At 38.8% G+C, this 27,615-nt stretch overlaps 1 protein-coding gene across 8 annotated transcripts in view; it reads left to right on the top strand.

Annotated features, from left to right (window-relative positions):
• The window catches only part of LOC100761274 (mastermind-like domain-containing protein 1), a 125,277-nt gene that overhangs the window by 39,047 nt on the left and 58,615 nt on the right, over positions 1 to 27,615 (top strand). For all 8 annotated transcript variants that reach the window (XM_035450030.1, XM_035450029.1, XM_027432206.2 and 5 more), the window contains exon 2: positions 25,382 to 25,540. In XM_035450030.1, the coding sequence (XP_035305921.1) occupies positions 25,445 to 25,540 (96 nt within the window). In that variant the 5' untranslated portion in view covers positions 25,382 to 25,444. The remainder of the gene's footprint in view (positions 1 to 25,381; positions 25,541 to 27,615) is intronic.

The raw sequence follows: 27,615 nt of genomic DNA, 5'->3' as shown, positions 1-27,615 counted from the left end.
CCGTGTAGGTGTCACAGAGCAAGCCCTCTTAGAAGGGGATCCAGCATGAAACGTGGAGAGAAGTCAGACAAGGAAAATCCCATGTCACTGTGTAGCCCATGGCACATGGCATTCTCCCCACCTTGTAGCTGTGGCCATAGAGCCTGAGTTCCCTAGTGGTGGCACTTGAATGGAGGTCTACATGGAGAGGGTCCCACCAGCTACCATTTGCTGAATCTTACCATATGTCAGCAACTATGCAAAGCACATTCAGGATGTTTTGCTTTTCACCAAACTCCGATGGAGCAGACTCTCTTGAAAACATCTCTATTTCACAGATAAGAAAACTTATAGCACGTGATTGAGTTACTCCATTCAAGTCTTCACATCTAATATTGGTTTAGGTAAGTTTAAAATTCAGACAACTGGGTACTGGAGTCCATGCCAGAATGGTTATAGTGCTCCTCAGGATGGCATAGTTACTCCTGTAGGAAAAGATTCCAAGTTCAAGGAATTCTCAGCAGGCAGGACAGGGTTCTCCATACCAAGCATGAGTACCTTTACCCTAGAAGTAAGTCAGAAGTTACCATGTGTTTTCTGGATCTAACCAGTGCCAACTAGGGCCCCTGCCCTTTTCAATGACTCCTTCATTGAAAAAAACTGAGAGTCTCTGATGGGTGAACATTTGCTCCTTCCAGCATCATCAGCACAGATAACCCCCAACCTGCTTTTGGTTGATGAGCTGGCACAACAGGTTTGCAGAATGATGAGACTTTTGCCTTGCACACTGAGGTTTTTGCATCACTTCCTGTGTGTGCTTTGAAGAACTCTAACTTCTGCAAGGCTAGTTCTGCCTTTGGCATGCACAAGTTCTCTTTCTGGAGGAACTTTAACAGAGCCACTGATGAGCAGAAGCATGTCAGAAGAGTGGTTGATTAGAGGCTGTCTGTTACACATATGGGGTGCTGCCATCACAGACTATACTGCTCCAACGTCAATACTGCCCAACAAAGCTGCTTAACAGGCACCTTTGCTTCCAAAGGCATTTTTCTGACTTACATTTTTCTTTACTACCAGTGTCCCAGCATAATAATTCTTGAACACTGAAAGTCCCAAGATCAGAAACTGACATGAAAACAATGTATTCTGACAGTGAATTGAAATATTATTTAGCAGATTTGTTGACATTGTAAACCATATTTCTTTACATCAAGTTTAGTAACAAAATTTAGTGACTAAAACCATATGATCTAGATCCATACTAGCAATCATGGACTTTAAAGTTCTTCTCAAACAAAAATGGCATTAATGTGGATGCACCCATTTTTGTAGAAGACATAATGAGACACTCTTTGTGTGTGTGTGTGTGTGTGTGTGTGTGTGTGTGTGTGTGTGTGTGTGTGTTAGTATTTTCTTTTTTGTTGTCATTATTTTTTAATTAATTTATTGATTTTAATCCTGACCTGGGATCATCCTTGTAAATTCCTGGAAATTTCCCTTGTACCAGGTTTCTAAGTGATCCCCGAATGCCCTACTTTCCAGTACTCTCTTTCAGTACTCTCCCTCCCCACCTGATCTTCATGTTCCCATCCCCACCCACCCCCAGTCTACCCACAAAATCTCTTCTAGTTCCCCTTCCTAGGGAGATCTGTGTGTCCCCCCTTGAGCCCAGTTTGTTACCTAGCCTCTCTAGGGCTCTTGCCTTTTAACTCACACTTAACCCCACTTTCTTAAATACCCTATGTCTTTCTTTATTGAGCTAAGGTGATTATTTTAAGTTTCATTCCAATCACAACAGTCCCTCAGTCACCTGGGACATCACAAAGCTGACTCTGGAGGGCTAGAAGTACTCATTGCTTGGTCCTACGCTATAGAGGATCACATCAGTGCTTCTATGCATTCAAAGATTGTGAGAAATAATAATCCAGTATGCCATTTTGTTCACTGATAACTCAGTTGCCTTAATTGCTTTCCTGTGCACAGTATTTCCTGAGTTCCCACCTTCTGAGGTGTGAACATTGTACAATTAGAGTTTAGGAATTAACTTCTACTTTTAAGCGAGAGAAGGATAGTGCCATTGTAAGAAGGCTCCCCATTGTTAGAGGCCATGATGAATGACAGGCCAACACATTGAAGGAAAGAGAGTATTACCTAACAAGAACCTGAGTCATTAATATGGATCATTAATGAATCATACAGAACTATAAAAAAGAACTATATAGATCACCAGATGGACAAGGAGTTGTAAATTTTCAGGAGGGAGATTCCTTGAACAGGGTATCTTATGTAGCTATAGCTTGCTAGATGTGGGTTCCAGGAAAATTTTAGATATTAAAATGTGCATTTAGAGCAATGGTGAGTGAGATCTTAGAAAGGGTATCAAATCAAAAATGGAACTGAAAATGCAAGGGAATCAGAGTCTCTAGCTGTGGTAGAATGGCATCCTTCATTCTGATCAAGCTGACAAGCAGGCAGGTAGATGAGAGAAAAGCATGCAAGAGGTTTTGGACCTCAGCAAAGCACTTGGCAGCATCTGTTGTGAAATCCTCATTTACAGATCAGTTATGTGATTGTGTAACCAATTAAAGGGTTCAGTCCAGAGGCCGTGGATAATGGATTAATGTCCTCCCTTACAGAAAGAAGTCTAGAGGCAGGTCCTGGAGATCCCTTGTGGCCTGCTTCTCTTTTTCTCAATGATCCAAATGAGGACTTAGAAAGCAGTCTTAACAGATTTGTCTGTGACTTGGAGCCAGAAGGCAAGCAATTCCCTGGAGCATGAAATTGACATCGAAAGAGATCTTGATGAGCTTGGAATTGTCATAGAAAATGCAATGGGAATAAATGGCAAGTCTTATATTTGGGTCCCGAACTAATCTGTCCTAGTGTAGTGGGAAAAAACGTGGCTTGAGAATAAAGTAGGGCCTCTGAGTTGACAGTCATCTTGTTATGATTCAGTAGTAAGGTGGGCCTGCCAGCACCACTGCCACCATTTCAAGCTGTGATGCCAACTGTAGCCTATCATGCATTCAGCTGCAACTATTACTTTTGCAATAGCTACAATGTGGTGCTTAGGTTTAACGTCAGTCACATGCTAAGGTAGATAGATGCCAGGGATGCTAAGGAGGCTTATCCCAATCCCAAGCAATTCTTCCCCTAGAACATTTTACTGCAAGACCCTGCAAGCAGCATTTCTATTGCATACTGAATATTGGCCTTGGATTCATTTATTTCTGATTCATCTGAGTACATTGACAAATGTTGTGAGACCTGGGAAACTTCTTAATGGAAAGCAGAGATCTTATTTGCCTTTCTAGATGTGTGGGATAACCCATGTAACTTACATTGTCCAGAAATACTCTTAAAAAGCACTATATATATATATATATATATATATATATATATATTCTAAAAAAGTTGCTTGAGAAAGACACCATGTGACCTATGATATAGGTCACATGAAGGGTTTTCTTTAATTAGGGGAAAGGGAATGAGAAAAAGGGTAGGGAGCAGGGGAGACCAGCCTCTGAGGACAAGAGCGGCAGAAGAAAAAAATAGATGCATGGGGGAGATAGAGAGACAGGCAGAGAGAGAGAGAGAGAGAGAGAGAGAGAGAGAGAGAGAGAGAGAGAGACAGAAGTGGAAGTTAGGCAGGGCCCTTTAAAAAGGGAACATAGCTGAGAACATATACTGTCAGAATCCCAAAGGTAGGCCAGTACAGATGTTTGAATACTAACAATATAATTTTATTAGTTCTTTGAGTATCTCATATTTTGATTATATATTCCTCAACCAACTCATTCCCCTAACTCCTCCCAGAGCAAAGATGAGTATTGGAATCAATATGATTGAATGAGTTTATCAGTTGAGTGAACTGCATAGTTGGCACAGAAGTGTTAATTTGAGGTGCTTCTTAATTAATAATTAACTATGCTCATGTTTGAAGTATGGTAATGGATGGCATTACACTAAAAATCCTCTGACTACGTGCATTAAACTTCATAATAACATGCTTTTCAAGGTCTGGGTGCTTGAACGCTTAAAACCCAGAAATTTGTTTTGACTACAAAATGGAGTTAAGTATTTATCCTTAAGAGAATTAGAATGAGAAATATAATTAAAGTCATAGAAATGATAGTGGTTTGAATTTAGAATTGATAAATCCAAAGAAATAAGCACAACATGCAACATTCCCAAGCCTGGCTTTGTACACACAGGTCGAATACTGTCTTTGCCTGGTGAGTTTCCCAGAACCTTACCTGCCAGAGCCATCACCATGAGCCTAGAATTGGACTTGCAGTTCATGCATGGGTCTTGCCTACAGAGTTTCCCCAAAACTTCACCTTCCTGCCTTCTCCACACCACCTGGCCTACTTCATGATATACAGTCCTTGCACTAGTCTTGCCTTATGAGCTCAGAGGTTAAAGAAGGTGTATAAAAGAGTTCAGTGAAATTAAAGATGATGGGAATAAATGCTGGGTGGTGTTCAAAAAACACAAACAAATAGCTGAATGAAATGAATCAGACAATTCATGATTTGAAAATTGAGTACAGTAAAGAGATAGAAATATTGAAGAGGACTAAAGGTTAAATGAAAATATAATAATAATAATAATAATAATAATAATAATAATAATACTCAAACCAATTGCAAAACTTAAGGGGAAGCATTACCAACAGAATGGATAAAGTAGAAGATTGTATATTAGAACTTAAAAATAGTGTAGAAGAGGGAGGAGAGCATGAGGGATCAGGAAGACTGAGACAGGGGAATAATAGAGAGAGCAAAAAAAGAGATACCTTAATAGATGGAGCCACTATGGGCTTAACAGGAAACATGGCACTAGGGAAATTCCCAGGAATCCACAAGGATGACCCCAACTAAGACAATAAACAACAGTGGAGAGGCTACCTTAAATGTCCTTCCCCTATAATGAGATTGATGACTACCTTAAATGCCACCTTAGAGCCTGCATCCAGTAACTGATGGAAGCGGAAGCAGAGATACACAGCTAAGCACTGAGCTAAACTCCTGGAATCCAGCTGTAGAGAGGGAAGAGGGATGAGCAAAGGGTGGAGCCCATGCTGGAGAAACCCAAAGGAACAGCTGACCTGACCAAGTGAGAGCACACATACCCCGGTCAAAATGCTGGGGAACCAGCATTGGACCAAACCAAACCTTCTGAATGTGGGTGTCAGTTAGGAGGCCTGGACAGTCTATGGGACCTCTGGCAGAAGAAATAGTATTTATCCCTAGTGCACAAATGGACTTTGGGATCCCATCCCCCATGGAGGGATACTCTCTCAGCCCAGATACATGGAGGAGGGCCTAGGTCCTTCCCCAAACGATGTGACAGACTTTGATGATCCCCTTTAGAAGGCCTCACCCTCCCTGGGGAGTGGATGGAGGTGGGATGGTGGTGTCTGTGGGGGGCATGGGAGGATGGGAGAGAGATGGAACTGGGTTTGATATGTAAAATAAGATTGTTTCTAAATAAGAAATAGTAAAAAATAGAGGATGACACAAATACAGATGAAAAATTAAACACATGAAAGGGACATGAAAAAACCGAGGGACACCATGGAAAGATCAAATCTTTGAATTATAGATATAAAAAAAAGAGAAGAATCTCTGGGGTCAAGATATTCATCAGGATCATAAAAATAGCTTTCCCAAATTAAGGAAAGACATACACATACTGATACAAGAAGCTCACAGAACACCAAATAGACAAGATCAGAAAAGAAAGTCTCCATGGCATATTATAGTCAAAAGATTAAATATACAGAACAAAGATAGGATATTGAAAGCAGAGAGAGAGAGAGAGAGAGAGAGAGAGAGAGAAGAGAGAGGGAGGTAAGCAGAGATCGAACACAAGTGACATATAAAGAAAAACTCATTGGATTAACAGCTGAATTCTCAATGGAAACTTTAAAAGCTAGAAAAAACATAGAGCAATGTACTCCAATTTCTAAAAGATCTTAGATGTAGACCTATACTAGTATACCCAGCAAAAATATCTGCCATACTTCAGGGAAAAAGAAAAAAAATCATTATATACATAAGCCAACAGAACCTGTCCACCAAACCAGCCTTTCAGAGCATAGTGAATTCAGTATAATAGTTTGTACTGAAGAGAGGAATAAGCATATCCAAGAGACAATGGAAATAAAACATATGAAGCTGTAATTATTGAGACACAAAATAAGATTCAGAACACAAACATCAAAAAGCCAACAGAATGGCAACAATTAATGCACAGTTTTCAAGTTTAAATATAGCATCAATTCTCAAGCAAAAAATACAGGTCAGTTAAATGGACTAAGAAACAAACCTATCTTCCTGTTGCCTACAAGAAGCTCATCATCGTCAATGATAGGAGCCAGCTTAAAATTAAAAGATGGACAAAGCAAATTTTAGGGAAGTAGGACCAAGAAGCAAGCAGGTGTTGCTATCCTAATATCTGACAAAATAGACATCAAACTAAAACTAATCGGAATGCATACAAGACAATTCATTCTAATTGAGAGGACAGTTAAGATATTACTATCCTACACATATGTACACCAAACTCTGATGTACCCAATTTCATATAAAGCATACTACTGGAATTAAAGACACAGATTACCATTGTCTTAGTTAGGGTTTCTGTTGCTATGAGACACCATGACCATGGCGACTATTCTAAAGGAAAAATTATTTGGGGCTGGCTTATAGTTTCAGAGGTGTAATCATTATGGTCATGTCAGAAATCATGGAAGCATGCAGGCTCTGCCTCTTGAGTGCTGAGATTAAAGGTGTGTACTGCCACACCCATCCCTAAGCTTTTCTTTAATTCTTTTTCATAATTTTGAAATTTATCTATGTGGGGTCTTGCCCTGAGGTCACCACTCCCTTTATTCCATTTAACATTAGGATTTTCTTTAATCTGTTTATCTCCTTGAACACAGTATTTAGCTCCATTTTGCTTCCTGGTACCCATTTTCTCTTCAAATTGTACATTTTGTGACTTTCCTTGCTCAGCCTGCCCTTTTTCGTCATACCTCTACATAAGTATGGTCACAAATAACCATACAACACTGTCCACACTAGGCTGTTTTGAGACTTTCTCTACCAACACGCTTAATCTAAAACTCTTCAATTTAGGCTCAGACAGATTTTTTGGACCAGGGCACAAAGCAGTCATATACTTCACCAAAATATCACAAAAATCTATAGGTCACATACAAATATTCTCCTCTAAAATCTCTTGAACCAGGCCTCCACAGTTCAAATCACCCTCAGCACCACTGTCTTCCATGTTCCTACAAGTATAGCCAATTAATTCCTACTTAAGGCATTTAGCTGCTTTTCTAATGCTAAGTCAGAAAGTTTACATTCCAGCAATAAGAAACATGGTCAGGCCTATCATGACAATACCGAAATCCCTGGTACCAACTTCTGCCTCAGTTGGGATTTTATTGCTGTGAAGAGACACTATGACCACATCAACCCTTATAAAGGAAAACATTTCATTGGAGCCAGCTTACAGTTTAGAGGTTGAGTCCATTATCATCAGAGTGGTAAGACATGGTGCTAGACAGGTAGCTGAGATTTCTACATCTTGATCTGTAAGCAGCAGAGAGTGACAGTAACACACTGGCCAAGACTGAGCATCTGAAAACTCAAAGCCCACTTCCTAAGACCAGTCATTCAACAAGGCCACACAAAATCCAACAAAGCCACACCTCCTAATAGTGTCATTCCCTATGAACCAAACATTCAAATACATGAGTCTTTGGGGGACCTTTGTATTAAACCACTATACCAACAAACACCAAAAATACACACTCTACTCAGCAGTACACAAGTCTTCCCTAAAACAGACCACATTCAGGGACACCAGACAAATCTATACAAAATCAGAAAAACTGAAATAACTTTGTGTATCCTATTTGACCATAATGCAATGAAACTTAAAATTGATATCAAACAAATCTCTAGTAAATATACAAACTCATGGAGATTAAACTCATTACCAAGTGAGTGATAGATCAAAAAAAGAAATCAGAAAGAAATAAAAACATTCCTATAAATAATTGAAAATGAAAACACAATACAAGAAAGGAAGGAAGGAAGGAAGGAAGGAAGGGAAGGAGGGGGAGGGAGGGATGGAGAGAGGAAGGAGGAAAAGAGAGAGACATACAAGAAAGAGAGAAAAAAGAGAAGGAATACTTCTAACTCTTTCCATGAAATCAGTGTCACTCTAATACCATAGCCAAGTAAATATACAACAGAGGGAGGGGGACAGACAAAAGATGGAGGAGAGAGACAGAGTCAGAAAGAACTGCCAGACAATATCCCTAATAATCATAGATGCAAAAATCATCAATAAAAATATTTACCAACTTAATTCAAGCATAAATAAAAAATATTATCTGCCATGACTTTATCCTGAGAGCAGGGATGTTTCAACATATGTCAGTCAATGTATATAATGGGTCATAAAAGTGAACTTAAAGACGGAAGTCATACAATCATCTCAATATATGCAGAAAAGGCATTGATAAAATTGTCTTCATGATAAAAGTCCCAGATAGAGTAGGTCTGGGGGGAACATACCTCAACAAAATAATGGCTGTATATGACAAACCTACAGCCAGCATTATCATTAATTGAGAAAATTCAAAGAAATCTCATTAAAGTCAGGAACAAGACAGAGCTGTCCACCCCTTCAAACCTCCCTCACATATTCTTTTCAACACAGTGCTCAAAGTACTTAGTTCAAACAATAAGACAAGAAAAGGAAATGAGGAGGTCAAAAAAATGGTTCAGTGGTTAAGAGCCTCTGTTGCTCTTACAAAGGACCTGGGTTCAGATCGCAGATACTACATGGTAGCCCCTAACCATCTGAAACTCCAGTTCCATGGTATCTGACATTTTATTCTGAATTCTGTGGGCACCAGGCATATATGCAGGGAAAACACTTGTACACATAAATTAAGTTAAAATAAATTAATATTTTAAAATTTAAATAAGATTTTAAAAGAAGAGGCAACTACAGGGATAAAAACAGGAAAAGGAGTTAAATTATCTCTAGTTGCAGATGCTCTGGTATTATAAATAAGAGATCCCAAAAAATTTTGCCAGAAAACTTCTAGAATTGTTCAACACTTTCAGCAAACTGACAGGATACAAAATAAACTTACAAAAACAAGGAGTAGCCTTTCTAAATACTAATAAGAAATACACTGAGAATGAAATCAAGGAAACAGCCCCATTCACAATAGCTTCATAAATCTCTAGGAATAAACCTAACTAAGTAGGTGAGAGACATCTTTAATAAACATTTTAATCTCTTGAGTACAAGACTGGGGAAGACTCTAGAAAGTCAAAAGACTCCCCATGCTCTAGAATTAATATTATGAAGATGATCATCCTACCAAAAGCAATTTATAGATTCAATGCAATCCCAGTCATAATGCTCATAACATTCTTAGCAGATACAGAAAAAACTAAAATTCATATAGAACCATAAAAGACCCATAATATCCAAAGTAATCCTGAGCAAAGAAGCCAAAAATACACCCTGGATAAAAGATGGCATCATCAACAAATGGTGCTGGGACAACTGGCTGTCCTTATGCAGAAAGATGAAATTCAATCCCTATCTTAAATACCTCAGTTTGAAACCTGAAACTGTTAGAAGAAAATACAGACAGTGCTCTATAAGATAGTGGTGTAGATTATGAATAATTAAAGTCAACAACTGATGGTGGAACTTCATAAAAGTAAAAAGTTCTATAATCAAAGGAGTCAATCAATAGAGTAAAGAGGAATCACACTGAATAGGAGAGAATCCTTATCAGCTGTACATCTGATAAAGAATTAAGCTCTATAATATACAAAGAATGAAAACAAATGACTCAACTTTTAAAATGGGCTATTGATATTAACAGAGTTCTCAAAACATGAAAAAAGATGTCTACGAACTCTCTCAAAATGGTCATCTTCTCTAACAATTAGGGAAATGCAAAGCAAAACAACTTTGATGTTTCATTTTATCTGTCATTTATTGTCAAATATCAACAACACAACCCACAAAAAATGCTAGTAATGTTATAGAGAAAGGGGAAATTTTATTCACTGTTGAAGGGAATGAATTTGGTACCTCCACTATGGAAATCAGAGTGGAGACTTCTCAGAAAGTTAAAAATAATTATACCACACAACCTAGCTATACCACTCCTTTGCATATGTGCAATGGACTTGACGTTCTACTGCACAGATACTTGCTCAGCCATTGTCATTGCCACTTTATTCACAATAGCTAGGAAATGGAAACAATCTAAATGTCTCTCCACGGATGAATGGATAATGAAAATGTGGTACATATACACAATTTAGTTCTTTTTAGCAATAAATAAAAAGGAAATTGTGGAAATTTCAGGCAAATGGATGAAATTAGAAAATGTTATATTAAGTTACTCCAACACAGAAAAACAAATGCCACGTGCTCTCTCTTATTTATAAAGCCTGTGAACCACAAAAATCACCATCCAGGCAACATATCCCCAAGGGTTCAATAGTGGCAGTTAAATCTTAGGGGTAACCAATAGCCATCTAATTGAACTTAAGACCTGCTCAATAGGATGGAATTCATGCCTGGTACTGTAAAGCTAGCCAACTATCCATGACTGGTGAGGCCATGGACCCTAGAGGAGAACCTATTGCTGCCACTTTCCTAAACCAGTAGGATTTCTAACTGCATTCTAAATACTCATATAGAGAGAGAGTAGTGTAGCTCTCATCCCCAATCGAAGAAACTTCTTTTTACTGCAGATGGAGACCATTGTAGAAATCCAAACTGATCAAAATGCAGAGAACAACAGACTTGCTGTGCCCAACCATAACTAATATATCTACAATCCAGCTTCTACACCTAAGGCTTAGGGACCATTGCAGAAGAGAAGGCAGAAATATTTAAGCCAGAGGACCAGGATGTTTGCTGTGAGATGCTTGCTGTCTTCTATATATGAAAGGGAAGCTGCACCCATGAAATCTTAATAATGTGGTTGCCTAAATAGGACCTGCACAATGATACCACCAGTTGATATGCCTCTGTGGATGTAGGAATTCTCATAAGGCCCCACTTCTAGATGAAGCAGTATAAGCAATCAATAGCAGCTGAGAGAAGGAGACATAGTCTTCTCCAGGAACAAACCTCCTAATAGGTTATCCAATCATAAGCCATCAGCCCTAAGCCCAAATATATATGAATGATACTAAATGATATCACCAGGATATCCATGCATATATATGTAATAATAATTAAATAAGAAATTATGAATTTGAGAGAGTAGGGGAAACATGGGAGGATTTGATGGGGAGAGGAATAAATGGAAATCATATGAATACACTACTCATGTAATGAATTCTCCAAAATTAAATTTAAATCTAAAAAGGCAAATACTTACAGTGAAGAGAATGAAGTTTATAAGGATTAGGTATGTTCTCCCTGCATCCCAGTGCCCTGTGATAACTATGGGTATGGTCCAGCACAAAATCCTAAGCATTAAAATGATGAAAATTTTACAATTTTTAAAAGTAACTAAATTATTAGAACTTAGAGCATGAACTTTCTAGATAAAAATGTTGTGTTGCAATTTCAAAAAGTTCAGCCTTGAGGAAAGAGGAGAGATGGCTAAGCTGGTAAAGGCACTTGCCGCCAAGTCCACTGACTTCAGTGCAAGCCCCCAAACTCATATGGGGGAAGGAGAGACTTAAGTCCTCAAAGTTCTCCTTTGATCTCTATTCCCATGCTATGGTACATGCACACACACACACAAACCCCCCCCCACACACACACACAGACACAGACACACACACCCTCCTTTACTAACATACACAAAGAAGCAAAGAAACAAATGTGAAAGCAAAAGTCTGACACACCTCATGTTCCTTTGTAGCACTTCAGGGTGTACACGAGCGTGCACAGGCACGTGTGCACGAACACAGACACAAATGCAAAACAAAGAAAGTTTGGCACATCTAACAAATCTTTCTAGCAGTTCAGGATATGCACACACACAAATCAATACACAAACAAATGTAAAAAAATAAAACACAAAAGTTTGACACACCTGTGAGATCATTTTAGCAGTTCAGAATTTCTCTTCAGGAAAGCAGAGCCAACTGAGGATGACTGAGCTATCTGAAAGAAGCCTGAAACGGGACTTTGATCACTTTCCTCAACTTTCCTCTTCCTTGTGAGCTAACACACTAACAAATAGTGTAGCCAACAGCATGATTTCCTTGTGATTCAGAGAAGAAAGGCTTGATAAAAGCAAGATGTCTTATTTTTCCCAGTGTTAGTGCTTGGCTTACTGGATGGAGTTGTTTGAAACCCATAGGTCAAGTGAGTTGCATCCACAATATGCTTAGGATTTGGCAGCTTCTGCTTTACATGGATTAAATGGTAGTGGTGGAACTTCATGCTTAATAAATCTGTGAACTTGACATAGAGCAGGCAATAGAAATGGAGGGAAAATCAGTGCTTGCTATCAACCAGAGAAGCCCACTGAAAACAGTTCCTATCAGCTCTCCCTCCCAGCTCTTTCAGGAGCTAAAAGCTGGCTGTGTGCTAAGCACTGGTCTTGCCTGTTAATCATGCTGTGCTGCTGAATGACTGCCTATAAAACTGCCTTTATCTTGAATGCCTGCTTGCGTGTGCTTTGTTGACTGTCTTCTTGAAAGGAAATGTCTGGGAACCATTTCCAAAGTGCACAGCATTTCTCCCATTTTCTTTCTAAACTGGAGGCGTTGTTGCCAACTTGCAATGAAGAAATGATCCTGAAAATTACATTGTTTCCTCGGAATCTATGATTGCTGGCCTTGATTGTTCTCTTACATTTGGGAATTAATATCTAAAATATTTGCAAGGAGATATTTCCAAGAATGCAGAGAACTGATTTCATTGTGACAACTACTGAAACACATTTTATCCTACCGGACAGGATTTTAGGGCTGGTACTAGGGATTTCCTTTTTATTGAAAATCCATCTAGAGGGAGACCTGCTAAGTGGGAACTCTTCAGATCTTTTATTACCAATAGCTTTTTTATGGTTGTTATTAAATGACTGCTTGAATACTTCTAATGCATGGCCAGTTTTGGCCACTGGTTAAGCACCCTTACACCTTTATTCATTTTAAGTGATCTTCTTTGTTGGATCTAGCACATTATAACTGCAGAGTAGATACAGAACTAGAAAGACCACCACTCCTCAATGACCAGTGACAATGAACTCTCTTTTAGCTCTGGCCACATCCCACTTTCTTTTGGGCTCTGAGAGTGATGAATCATTGGTGATCCACATCCTAATAGATGCAGGAATCAGATACTATGGATTTGCTGTGAATTAGAGTGGACAACAGGTGTCACTAGTGTTTGCTTTAATGTGGAAAGAGGGTCTTAAACTCCCACCTAAATTGACTGGGAATGTGAAATTAGTCTAGGTTCCTATCAGCAGGCTCTCAAAGGAAGTTTGTGCACTCTGCCCGGGGAAGCATAAAAGGTAGATGACCACGAAGGAAATTCAGTCACCAATGTAGAAATGGTGCCAGCTGAGAAACCTTGTAGGATCCTCCAGGCCAACCTCATTAGTATACCAATTGCAAGCTCTATGAAGCCAGAAGGCACTGGACAGTTTGGGAGGTTGTCTTGTGGATTTTTATGTTCAGGGCGTTTCAGAAGGAAAAGCCAAGTAAATGCCACACTTCCTCTCTATCTTCAATTAAAACCTGATGACACTGGGTCCTGACTTGGGATTCAATGAATCTGACTTTTAGAGTCAACAGTCACTGTCCACATGGTCCCAAATAGGCTTCTGTGTTGGTGACCTTATCTGTAGAAAAAGAGAGGGTGTTGTGGATTATAATCTCTGATTTTTACTTCCAATATTAAGACTTAAAGATTCTAACTTTTACTATAAAATAGGGGAGGACAATACAAGATCCAGTCCATTTAGCTCAGCTGCTTGCTCCTACTAAGAATATTACAGAAAAGGGCTGACCTTCCCCTGTACCTCCCATGAATACAGCACCTCTCTGCCAAAACAGAGCTTTCAGATTTAAAGGTCTCGTGCCCTCACACGTAGCATGTGAAGGGAGAAAGCAAAGACATTCACCCCCATTTTGCAGGTAAGGAATTCAAGACTCAAAAATGTCAAGTGACTTGAAGATGAGTGGAGCCAGTCTCTTGGCTCCAAGGCCCATGCTCAATGTGTTAACAAGCTTACATGTTTGCCTTTGCTTATTGTGTGGGAATCAAGATTCACTCGACTCAGTACAGGTTAAGTGAAGTTTATTCCGGGAGATTGCACTTACACAAGACGCAGGTGACCGCCACAGGTTCCAGCTCCAGGATCCTCCCAGGCTGTTCCCTGTGACCTGACCTGCCACAAGAGAGCAAGCCTGTCTCTGACCCCAGACCAAATCCCACATGCTCACTTACGCACTGTGACCACATGTGGTCAGCGCTGCAGGTGCATCTGGTACGTCTCTCACTACATTTGCTTGATATTTTGACTAGCATCTGGGCTCCAGTGTGACGTGTCTATAAACTGTTTCAACAGTCAGGGGTGATTTCCTGCTGAAATCTCTACAAAATCAATCAATTTCCAACACTTTTCTCCTTTTATGTTCAGCATTTCCAGCTAACCATATATGAAAAGTCTAGAGAAATACTGTTATGAGACCATTTCCAGGAAGAAAAAAATGTGTTTGAAGCCTTTGGCACCATAGCTGATCAGTAAATAAAGGGCAAAAAGACTAGACCAGCAACCAGTTACTGTTCTTGTTTCCTTTGTTGATCATCCAAGGATCTACCTGAAAGCCAACTGAGCATGAAGTCCACATGCATGGGCAGTTAGAAGGATCAGATACTCACCATCATTGAGAAGACTGACCCCCAAGCCTGAAGAAGGGCTCTTTCCCTCAGAAGAGAATACATACATGCTAATGTGGCTATGTGCTTCTACTTCTCTAGGTGTATAATCTAGTTTATTAGTGGCACAGAATGCAGAAAAGACTGAGATGGTTTCCTAAAACCCTCAAATGCAACCCTGAGTTTGATAACCAGCTATGCAAAAGCTTAAAAGATAAACTAAGTGAGTGGACATGTGTTGCAAAGGAAACAGGCTCATGCATTGACAGGCCCTATAGTTTGTATTACCAGTTCTAATCCAAGAACTATTGCATACCCCAAAGTGTATGATAGAAGGGTATGATGGAGTCACATCTGATGGCTGCCTTCCTTTTTAAAGAAGTGAGGTCTTAGGAAGCCTCCACCTTGCATTTTCTTGAAGACTAGGTCTGCTGCAGTGGAGAGGTTGACAAGCTCTGCATTGCCATTACTGTTTAACATACCCTTGGTCTGCCCTTGTTCCTTGCTGTTTGCAAGTTCCAGGAAACTCTGTTCTCTGCTTGTCATAATGAGTGGTCATCGTGTGTTGATTAGTTTTAGAACCAAGTATGTTTTCCCATCGTGGCCAGCTGGAGAAGCAGCTTGCTCTCAGTGAACTTGGTGATTTGTTCAATTTCTGGCTCTTTGGGCAGTATTCTGTAGTCTGAGCCCAATGGATAGGACTATGGGCAATTGTGTTTGCCAAGAAGCTTCAGTTCTGACTTGATATATTACTGAGTGGCATTTCACACCCAAGGAGTGTGCATTTTTAATTAATATGGCATGAATAATTCCTGAAAGCCAATGTGGGGACATTGCATATTCCTGCAAAATAGCAGCACTGTCTATAGTAGCAGTGACAGGTGCCTGCTAGCATCCTGCCTCAGCTTTGCAAGTCACTCTATGATCACCCAGGCCACTAAGGAAGGGCTTCCAGCACTCCTTCCTCAATAGCCAAAGACTGAGCAAATGCATGGAGGTGTCTAATTTTAAAAGGAGTCAATCTTGCTTAATGTGGGGTAATAAACACCCGTTACTGCCAAAAGTCTTAAAAGATGTTGCTTAATCCTTTCTCAACAAAAAACAGCCTTCTACAACCCTGAATTGCAGTAAGGAGTGAAAACAATTTGAACTTAATAAAGGCAACTTTATTAGGACATAATTCACACACCATAAATTTATGCATTGAAAGTGTATAATTCTGTTTTAGTGTGTTCACAAGATGGGCAATCATCCCCACAATTAATTCCTGAATAGTTTCATCACCCTCAGAAGAAACCCAGTACTTGTCAGCAATCTGTACACATTTTCCCAGACTCCCTATAGGCAATCCTTACATGTCTATGGATTTGCCTGTTCGGGACATTTCATACAACTAGAATCATAGTGGGCTGGAGGGGTGACTCAGCAATTAATAGCACTTGCTGTTCTAGCAGGGGCCTTGAAGATCACCCACATGGACTCATAATCGCCTATAAACCCAATTCTATGGGCCCTGATGCCGTCTTCTGGCTGGGAAGGCACCAGGCGTGCATGTGGTGCACATACTTGCAGGCAAAACACATAAACAATAAATAAATAAATAAATAAATAAATAAATTTTTAAAAATGAGTGGAAATAACAAATAGTCATCCCTAAAACATATAAATACAAGTAATAGTATGCAGACTGAGCAGGTTGCATTTATATATTTTAAAATGTCTGCGGGTGTGTGTCTGCGTGGGTGTGTCTGTGTGTCTGTGTGTGTATGTAAAACAACAATCAATGAAAAACAAGGCCATGGTCTTGAAAGAGAGAAAGGAGGAATGTATGGGAGGATTTAGATGGAAGAAAGATAAGGAGAAGTGATGTAATTACAATATAATCTCAAAAATTAAAAAGATAAATAAAATGAAAACAAACAAAAATGGTCCTTTCATTTGGCACAATGCTTACAAGGTACATCCATGTAGTAATTAATGCTTGTCAATTCTTCTTTCTTTTCTATTACAGAGTAATATTACTATGGGTAGATACTCTAAGTTGTGTCTATCCTTTGGGAGCCCATTCCACATAGACGGATACTCACTGAACCAAGACACACGAGGGTGGGCCTAGGCCCTATCACAGAGGATATGATAGACTCTGATGACCCCCTATGGGGCCTTACCCTCCCTGGGGAGCAGAAAGGGTATGGGATAGGTAGGGTTTTAGTTGGGGGGTAGTGGAGGAGGGGAGGGAGAGGGAACTGGGATTGACATGTAAAACAATGTTTCTAATTCAAATTTAAAAATCTGCAAAAAATTAAATAAATTGTGTCTATCCACACACCTCAGTAGATATTTGCGGCTACTATGCATAGTACCACTAAAAATGTCTGGATCCAAGTTTTGTAGTCTTGAGTGGAATTTCAGCGTTGTATGACTTCTCTGTATTTAACTGCTTCTCATAACAGCTGCACTCTTTTACATCTCCAGCAACAGAGTAGGAGGTTTCCATTTTCTTAGCATCAGCTTTAGATTTTAATCTTTTGTTTGTTTGTTTGTTTGTTTGTTTGTGAGACTGGGTTGTATGAGTGCTAGACTAGCTTGAAACTAGCTATGTAGCCAAGGATGGCCTTAAAATGCTGATCCTCTTGCCTCCACCTTCCAAATACCAGGATTACAGGCATGTGCAGTATATCTGTTTCATACAATGCTTGGGATCAAATCCCATCTAGGGCTTTGTGCACTCTAGGCAGGTACTCTATCAACTAAGCTACACCCTCAGGCCCACTTGTAGTTTTATTTTTTTAATTAAACTTTTCAAACTGGAAAGTGCCATGTTCCAATATTAATACATTTATTAGCACAAAACTATAGTCATATGCCTTGAAGCTCTTGCGTAGTATCAAAACAGCCCCTTCAAATGCACAGAAATGTTGAATAACAGTACACATTACTAAGCTCTACTTTGGCTCCAGTTCACCAAATGACTGATGCTCTTTACCAAGTGACTAAACCCTGACAAAGATTCTGGAGAAGCTTGTCATCTAAGCTAAGTGCACCCATTCAGCAAATATTTCATGTAGGCATGAACATTCGAGGGCAGTGGTTAGGTCGCCTTTTCACAGGAGTCAAATATCAGATATCCCTCCTATCAGATATTTACATTACAATTCATAGCAGTAGCAAAATTAGTTGTGAAGTAATAATGAAAATAACATCATGGTTGGGGGTTCACCACAACATGAGGAACTGTGTTACAGAGTCACAGCATTAGGAAGGTTGAAAACAACTGCTCTAGGGCTACGGACAAATCAAAGACTTGACTCCTCTCTAGAAGAGGACCAGCATATCAAACAAATAACTTCCTACCAAGTACCAGGAGAACACAGAGGGAACCCCTAAACAGTGAGCTCTTTCTGTACAAGTCTGGTCCGTTTCTGTACCTTTTTAAGTCTAGTTCTCTGAACTAAGATATCCTCTTTTTCTGTACCTTAGATTGTTAGTTCAGATAATGATTGGTAATGATTAACCAGTGGACCAGGATGGCCTGAAGCTTGGGAAGCATTTTCTTGAAGTCCTTAGCTCTACAGCTCCTTTCTACCATCCATGTTGGACGTCTACAGAACAGTGGTCTCAGCCTTCTGGTGCATACACAGCCAGCCACCCAGCTATACAGCTCTTCCCCCTCATGGTCCTCAATCCTGGCCCAGCCAGTACCCAAGCATGGTAATTGTGGTGGTGAAGGTGTAGGCTGCCACTTCAGGACACAGATTGAAGCCTTTGTTCAGAAAGCTCCAATTACTGCCCCCACCCTGACTTATCCCTATTGTGTTGGATTTGGAGAACATAAAACAGCAGAGTATGAAATCAATAGAGTGATGTCTTTTAAAGGCTACGTCAGTCTTTTGAGATTTTGTTTGGTTTTAACTTTTTTGTTTTTACATTTTTTTCTTTAGAGTTGAGTGACTGAGTAGCTAATATGATGTCCTTAGATTTTGTGTTGCTATCTAGCCCTGAAATAACTGAGTCTCTATCTTCTACAGACTGAAAATGCTGAGACTGTTGCCCAGAACTAATGGCTGCCTCTGCAGTGATGGTGGTCTCTTTTGCCTTCTTCATTTGCATGCACAAAGTACAGCATATACCCATACCATTTTGACCCTAGTATGTGTTCAGTATCCCAGTAAAGACTCAGTTTTCATTCCCAAAACACCCAGGAAAGGCTGAAGTGGAGACCATGTTGACTTCTTTTAAATAGGAAGGAAGATACAGAAATCTACAAACTGCTTGAAGCAAGAATGCCATGAAAAAATGTCTCAGAGGCAATGTAATGAATCAGTGCAAACTGGACCTGGAGACTGACCTCTAAGTAACAGTTGGCTAGTATTTATATCTTTTTTTCTTAAGAAGCTGCCCAATTTTGGGAGCAGGTGCACCATTTTAAATACCCACCAGGCATGGATGACTGATATACTTCCTCCACAATCTCCCCAGAATGTGACTCGTCTTAAATTTGTTCCAAAGACAGAAATTCATATCCATACAACACTACTTAGAGCATTCAGAATGTTGTTCGTATCATATGATTTTTATACTTTATCTGTTACTATAGTAGACAAAACAGACTGATGAATACTGAACCAGCATTATATGCCTGGAGCAAACCAAGTTAGCTTGTGATGTGTATTTCCTTTTAAAAGTGACTAAAATGTTGTTTAGAAATTTTTGTATACATTTCTCTGTGATTTTCTGTCTGGATAGTCTGTGTCTTTGGTGTCAGCAAGTGTTCCCTGCAAGAGGTCACGCTCATATAGAGGCAGTACTAACTCTTCTTTCAATACCACACAGAAAAGAAAATTACCGGCTGAGCATCCTGATGGGCATGGTTGCAAACATTCTCAATAAAAAGTTGGAAAACCAAATTTAATATCGCACCAAAAAGATCATTTATTATCTGAGGCTACCTGACCCCAGAGCATTTCTTTTGCAAAATTGGGGAGGGGTTGAACATGCTAGATAAGCTTTCTACAACTAAGGCACAATTCATTCCTTCCCACTTCCACATCAAGAGTTTTAACAATTTTGAATCCTCCTTTTTTCAGAATTACAATAATAGTTTTTAATACTTGGTAATTTGGTCATTTGTGCTTTAGGAAAATTGCTCCATTTCTTTAAAATTTCCGAATTTACTATGTATAATGGTGTCTTCATCATCTGAAGGTTGTGTAGTAATAATTCGTTTTTCATTCATTGTAATTTTTAGTTTTCAGGTTCTATAACTTTACTAATTTTGTCAAATATATCTTTTTTTACCATCGGGTTTATCTCTATTGTTTTTGTTTCCAGTGTTTTATTTTAATTCTTTATTATTTCTTTCTGCTTGCTTTTGAGTTTCCATTTTCTTTTTCAAAGTGTTTTGAGAGCTTAAATTATCCCCTCCCTTCTAATGTAAACATTTAATGCTATGAATCTCTCTTGGGAAACTTTACTCATGCTCCATAAGTTTTCATATATTGTGGTTTCATTTTCATTCATAGTCATAGTCAACATATTTTCTTCACAATTCTAACACAATTTTCAAAGCTAGAGCTTTTGTTTCTAAGTGTTTTGAATTTTTTCATCTTTTTCTATTATTGTTTTCTAGTTTGAGTCCATTATAGTCACAGAAATTATCATGTATTGTTTCACTCCTTTTAAATTTTTCTAGATAATTTTTAGTTCACTTGTATATCCTATATTTTTCAGCTTAGTTATTTAGAGGATGTCTTCTTAGTGTATTGATGCCTTTACCATTATGTAATATCCTTCTCCACCCCCAATAATTTTCTTGGCTCTAAAGTCTACATTATCTAATATTAGTGAAATAGTCTTGATCTCATTTAAATTAATGTTTGCATGATTTATTTCTTCCTATAATAGTTTCTCCTGATTTTTTAAAAGTTTCATACATGTATACAATAAAAATGATCATATCCATTCCCCATTTCCCTTTTCCATCTCTCCCTAAAATTCTCCCAATATGTTCCCCTCCCAACTTCTTACCTTACCTTATCTTACCTTCTTACCTTAATGCTGCCTATATGTGCATGAGTCTGGTGTCATCCACTTGAGCATGGGTGGCCACTTCCTCAAAAAAGAAGAGTGGTTCTTCCTGCCCATCTATGCCAGAATTTGAACTAGGCTGATCTTATATGGTCATGTGTATGTAACAATAGCTGCTGTGTGTTCAAGAGTTTGGTAATCATGTCGTGTCTACAAGACATCTTTCATATTACCTTTCTCCATCCTCTGGGTCTTATATTATTTCTGCCTCTTCCATGATATTCCCTGAGCCTAGAGTGGAGGAATTGATAAAGATGTCCTTTGACATACCAAAAGTAAACCAAAATTAAATGAATAATTTAAACATCTATAAACAGTGATGTGACTGTAGCAGTAATAAAACAGCCTCCCAACAAAAAAAATAGCTCAGAACCAGATAGATTCATAGAATTCTACCAGAATTTTAAAGGATTACTTGAATTATCCCATAAAATAGGAAAAAAGGAGGCTTCCTTTTTCCCTTTTTACTTTAACAAAACCAGCATTTCCCTGATGATTCCCAAATGAAATGAAGTCACCACACAAAAATAAAATAAAATTACATGCTGATCTTCCTGATAAACAAAGATGCAAAATTTTTCAATACAATACTGGCAAACTGAATTCAATATCACATAAAAAAGACCATTCATCATGACTAACTTTCTTTATTCCATTGATTCAGGGATGGTTCAAAATGCATATATCAATAAGTGATTAAGAATATAAATGGAAAAAAGACAGAGATCACATGATCATCTCAATAGACACAGAAAATAATGTGAACAAAACCCAACATTCTTTAATGATAAGTCATGGAGAACCTAGAGATGGAGGAAGCATTCCTCAGTATAATACAGCCTAGATACAACAAGCCTATTGCCAACATCATGCTAAATGGAGAAAAACCTCAAAAGATTTCCCACTAATAACATGAATAAGGCAATGGGGTGCACAGTCTCTCCCTCTATTAATAAAGTACTTGAAGTCATAGGACAACATGACAAGAGAAGAGAATAAAAGGGATACAAATGGGAAAAGAAATCAAGGTATTCCTATTTGCAGATGATGATTCTCTATATAAGATACCCCAAAAGCTCCACACCAAAACACTCCAAGAGATAATTAATTTGAGCCAAGTGGCAAGATATAAAGTTGACACACAAAAATCAACAACCTTCCTATATACCAATGACAAACAGACTGAAAAAGAAAGGTAAACAATTCCATTCACAGTAGTCACCCAAAATATTTGGAAACAAGCCTGACAAAGAAAATTGTAGACTTTTCTAATGGAATTTTAGGACACTGAAGAAAGAAATTGACCCTAGAAGATGGAAGGCGCCCATGCTCACAGGATCAAAGTATTAATAATATGAAAAGACCATCTTACCAAGAGCAATCTACTGGTTCAGTGTAATCATCTTAAATCAAAATTCCAATGCCACTATTCACAGAAAGAAACATTCCAAAATTTCACATAGAGTCACATAAGACCTGGGATAACCATAGCAATACAGAACAACAACAAAAACAAAACATCTGTGGAAGGTATCATCATACCTGATTTCATAGTATTCTACAGAGCTGTGGTAATGAAAATAGCATGTTACTGGCACTAAAACAAACACATAGATAAATGATATAGAGTTGAGGACCTAGATATCAATCCACACAGCTACAGTTACCTGACTTTTTTGACAAAGATTCCAGAAATATACATTGGATAAAAAGCATTTTCAACAAACAAACTGAGAAAACTGGTTGTCCACATGCATAACTTCTAGCAAATCACTTTGAATCTCCTCAAATTATTATATTTGAGCAAACGTCTTGAAATACTATATTATTAGGTTATCTCTTTTTATCATATTTGCCAAACCCTTAGGCCATTGTTTAACATACATGCTGATATTAGTGTTTATTTCTACCCACTTACATGTTTTCTTTCTGTTCCCCATGAGTTTTTTTAATTTCTTTTTTCTAATTTTCCATACATTACTTGAGTAACTTTTAGAATAACATTTTATTCATGAGTAGTGTCTTTACTCTGTCTTTTTGTGGTTGTTGCCCTTAGTACTACTGTCTATGTATGTATGCATAACTTAAAATGTACAACTAGTGTCAACATTTTACTACATTAAATGAAGTAGGAAAACCTGCACTTCTCTCAACCCTTTTACTTCTGTTTCTAATATAATTGTGTTAAGTATTTCTTTCATACATATTTAAAGCTTTATTGGACAGTATTATAATTTGTAATTCAACCAACCATCAACATAATTTATGAAGTGTATGCATTGAAGAAAATCTATTTTATTTAACCATACTGTTTTTATCTTTCTATTGTTCTTTCTTCCTGGCCAATACCAGAACTTCGTCTTCAATTGTTTTCTGTTTAGAGAACTTCCATTAATTTTTATCTTAGTAGAGGCATGTTGTTGATAAATTCTCTTGGTTTTCCTCTATCTAATATTGCCAAGATTCCCCTTCTACATCTGAAACATTTTCTTTTTTAAGTCTTTTTCTTATTTGAATTACAAACAAGATTGAATTATTAAGATTTTGTGTTAAATGTCTCCCCCACAATCCCATATTTTAGAATCATTACATTATTTTCTTGTGACATCCATGGCTTCTGAGCAAATATTTGCCATCATTAAAATTAGTTGTCTCCTATAGGTAGTTTATCATTTTTCTATCCTTCTATCTTAGCCTTTGTCTTTACATTGCTGAAGTTGGGCTATAAAGGGTACAAGAAATCAACTGTTCTTTCCAGTCCCCTTTTGGTCCCATCCGCTACGGTTACCTAAGTTACTGTGCTTTCTGGTTCTAATATTTCAATTTCCTGAGATCTGTCTAAAGCATTATTGTATCTCTTGGGGAAAACATTTAAATTATTGCTATTTTAAAATTATAGTCAGTTAATTGCAACATCTGTATCACCTTGGTGACGCACTGATTAATAATATTTTTCCTTTAGCTTTAGGCCTTTTTTTTTAAACTGAATTCAGGATTGTTTAATGTTTTAAAACTGACTTTTATTTAAATCTTATGTTTTCATTTTTCTGGCAGGAAAGGGGGATAGCATCTTTCTTTTGCCTGGTAATATATAAATCCAAGTAACCTAGATAGCTTCTTTGATGTAAAGGAGGATTGTAAAGGCCCCTCGTTACTACTAGGCAAGCAGGATATATCCAAGTCCTCACTAGACATCTCCAGTGGGATTGGGAGAAGTGTCTCATTGCTGCCACGTAGGGATATAGTAGGCTCCCTACTTGGTCTTTGCTGGTGGAATAAGATGGCACTTCAATGTCTTTTCTGGTGGTTAGCTGGATTAAAATGGTTTTGGTTCAAGGTTTTCAATCTCGAAAGGCTCTTTTCCCATCCTGTGGCTAGAAAAATCAAGCCGTTTTTGGAGCACTTTTGTTTGTGCCCATTGACATTTGAGGTTGCTTGCTTCTTTGCCTCTAAATCTAGTAGAATATTTGAAGCAAAATAAATCTCAGGGAACTCATCAGTGTTACTCATCAGATCCCAAGGCCCCTAGACAATTTATATTCTCTCTATCTTGCAGAATCCTCTGATGTCTTTTTTATATAACATGATAAAGATTTTGTTTTCACTTAGTGGGAAAATGGGGAAAAGTGCTTTTCTGACATCCCTAACATCAAGATTGTAGTGTCTGGTACTAAATAGACAAGAAAGGTTACAGCAAGGAAAGCTACCCCATATTTGAATACCCTAACATAGTTCTTATTTCACATGTAGCTTGTGGGAAACAGAAAACAGCTTTTCCTGGGTTTACATGTCTGCTCATCCAGCTTGGAGGGTGTGCTGGAGTAGCTCATTTAGTGTCCTGTCAACGGATGCACCAGGCTTTCTGGAGCCCCTTTCAGCATCCATTCCTTCTTTCCCGTGTCAGTTGTGATTGGAACTGTTGATCTGATCATTTTTCTGGGTACTAATGTGGCCAGGGTCGAAAAGGTTCTAAATCACCACTTTGATTCTGTCACGATGCTTTTCACTGAAGTGAAGTATCTCAGAAAATAGGAAAGCCCTCCTTGAGTCCCACACAAAATCAAAGCCAGAATTAGGACTCATTTTGCCCAACAGTATTCCCAGTGTGATTTTGATCTCATCAAGCTCCTCCTCCACCTTCTCTTCTGTTTTCCAGTACAGTTTATCTATCCCATGGACATGGATGGCCATTGTATCCTGGGCAACTGCCTTATATATGTATTCCTCATCCAGAGGGAGGTGGCCTATGAGGGTGGTGTGGTGGGAAGAGAGACAGGAAAATGAGTGAGGCAGTTCTACACAAGCCTGCCTTCAGAGTTGAAAGCCTGTGATTCATGGGGTCAATGGTCTCATCTTCATATCTGAAAGACAGTATACTTTTTGTCTCCTTAAGCCCTGTGTCTAGGTCGTTTGGGAAACGCCTTGGAGAATCAAGAATAAAATTGCAGGTCAAACAATGGATGACTGGAAAAGTCGGCTTGTAATCGAGAGCATGCTTCCCCATTTCAACATGGTGGGAAATCGTCAGGAGCCCAGAAAGCTCCAGGAATCGGTCAGAAAATGGGCTATGGGGGGAGGGGGGTGTTGAATGCTTCTAACCTTTAAATTTGAACATGAGATGTGTTGTTGAAAATCTTTGTGCAAATTTGGTGCTGGAGACCAACTGAGAATATAAGGGACTTGAATCAAGAAAAACTACCCCTGAACCTGTGGTTTTCCAGAATTTAAAAAAAAATTAAAAACCAGGAAACTGGGCATAGAAAGGGATTGATTCCTATTTAACTGTCTGGGCCTGGTATCTTTTCTCAAAGTCATTTGTCACATTTGTGCTTTCTTCTCTAGGAATTCAGACATCATCCAAGTGTCTAAAACTCAGTACTGGGAATTCCAGTGGTAGTTCTAAATGCAAGCATGATAGTAGGAAGTATGAGAGCCTCTGGTTGCTGGAGTCTAAAAGTCGGTGCCTGCAAAGTCACCAGTCTACCAAGATTAGGTTAGCAGGAGCTGCAGCAAACACAATGACTGTTATCTCAGGGTATTAGCCCATAGGGGAGTGGCTTGCTTAATCTCTGAAAGTAATAGAGCAGAGGGGAAATGGTTCCTATAGAGCCATGATCTGTTTCCTTCCTGCTCATGGAACTGGGAGCCCTGAGCTCTGAGGTAATGTCATTTCACGTAACTGGGAGACTTATCTTCCCTAGTTCCCAGGGCAATCTGCTTTGTTCATTTTAGGAATTTTGTTATGTGTACAGGTGTGAGTGATTGAATCATGTTTCTCTTTTTTTCCTTCACTGTCAACAATGCATTGAGGATATGCTATTAAGTAGAGTGCATAATCTTTTACAAAATACTTTGGTGACTAGAGTACCACAACATTCACAGAAATGGACCATTAGATGGGACAGACAGACACAGATGGCTTGGTTGGCCAGTGTGACCTGTTTAAACCTGCCAGCCATCAATTGAGGCATTTCCAGAAGAGAATTTCTAACATCCATTTTAACAACCCTTTATATTTCAAACTCCTCTCTGATGGTCAACATCTGAGTCTATAAAGGAAAGCATCTAGTATGTTCCCAGAGTCCACAATCAGTTTAGGCTTGATTTTAAATTCTTCCTTTGTTTTCCATTCACTTGGGCCAAATCCTAGGCATAAGTGTGGGTGGTCTATAGGTACAGAAAGGAGGCTTCCCTGCTCCTCACTCACTGTCCAGACACTTCATAAAAATAAAGTGAGTCTAGTAAGTAACATTTTGTTTCCATCTGTGCATAGCATCTAGGGATCACTGTCCTCCCAGTAAGTCCTTGAAGCAGTTCTCACTGTAGAGCAGCTACCATTGCTCATTCCGTTTTCTGCTTTGGGCTCTCATGGCAAATGTCCTCTAGTACCCTTCCTTGAAAAACATGCACATTCATTGCTTTAGAGTCACATCTTACACTTGATCAAAAGCAGTTCTTCTCCTCCTCCATGGCACACTTCATTCTCTGTCCTTGGTTCAGAGTGACCTGGCTATTTTTGAAATGCCAATCTGACCTAGAAGACCAATGATTTGCCCCGATAGAAGGGGTCCAAAATATACCTGAGTTTCTGAAGGCATCTCCATCAGATGAGCCTTTCTTCCCAGCTGAAACTGTATCTGTCTTAGAAGATGCACATGGTCACCAAAAGGAATAGTATTGAGAGAGCCCACTCTACAGTGCCTGGAAAGCACTGTTGCTCCCATCTGTAAGCATCCAGGGCAGCTCTTGGAGTGCTGTGAGAGCAGCAGCTGGGTTTTAGTAGCCAATCAATCCCTGGAGCCTCAGGAAGGTGCCTAGTGTGAGCCGCCAACTTTGCTGCAGCTGTGGAGGATCTGAACAGCATGGTACTAGAGAAGAGTCAGAAATTGACAGATTAATAGCAGCATATCCTGGGTGTTCAACAAAAAAAAAAAAAAAACCTGCTGTCCAAAAAAGTTACTGCAGGGATTCAAACGATCATGGCAGAAGGCTGTTCTTAGCAGTAACTGGCCTTGCACTTCCAGGTGTGGTCTTGGCTGGATTTCTTATGTTTCCATTGTTGGCTGTCTTTTGGAGGCTTAATGACATCCAGGGTTAATACTGCTCTCTGGTCCCAAGAAACAATGT

This window comes from Cricetulus griseus, chromosome X (genome assembly GCF_003668045.3).
Source record: "Cricetulus griseus strain 17A/GY chromosome X, alternate assembly CriGri-PICRH-1.0, whole genome shotgun sequence".
Lineage (NCBI taxonomy): Eukaryota > Metazoa > Chordata > Mammalia > Rodentia > Cricetidae > Cricetulus > Cricetulus griseus.
Note: the sequence above shows the minus strand (reverse complement) of the source record. Positions and strands in the feature narration are given on the sequence as shown.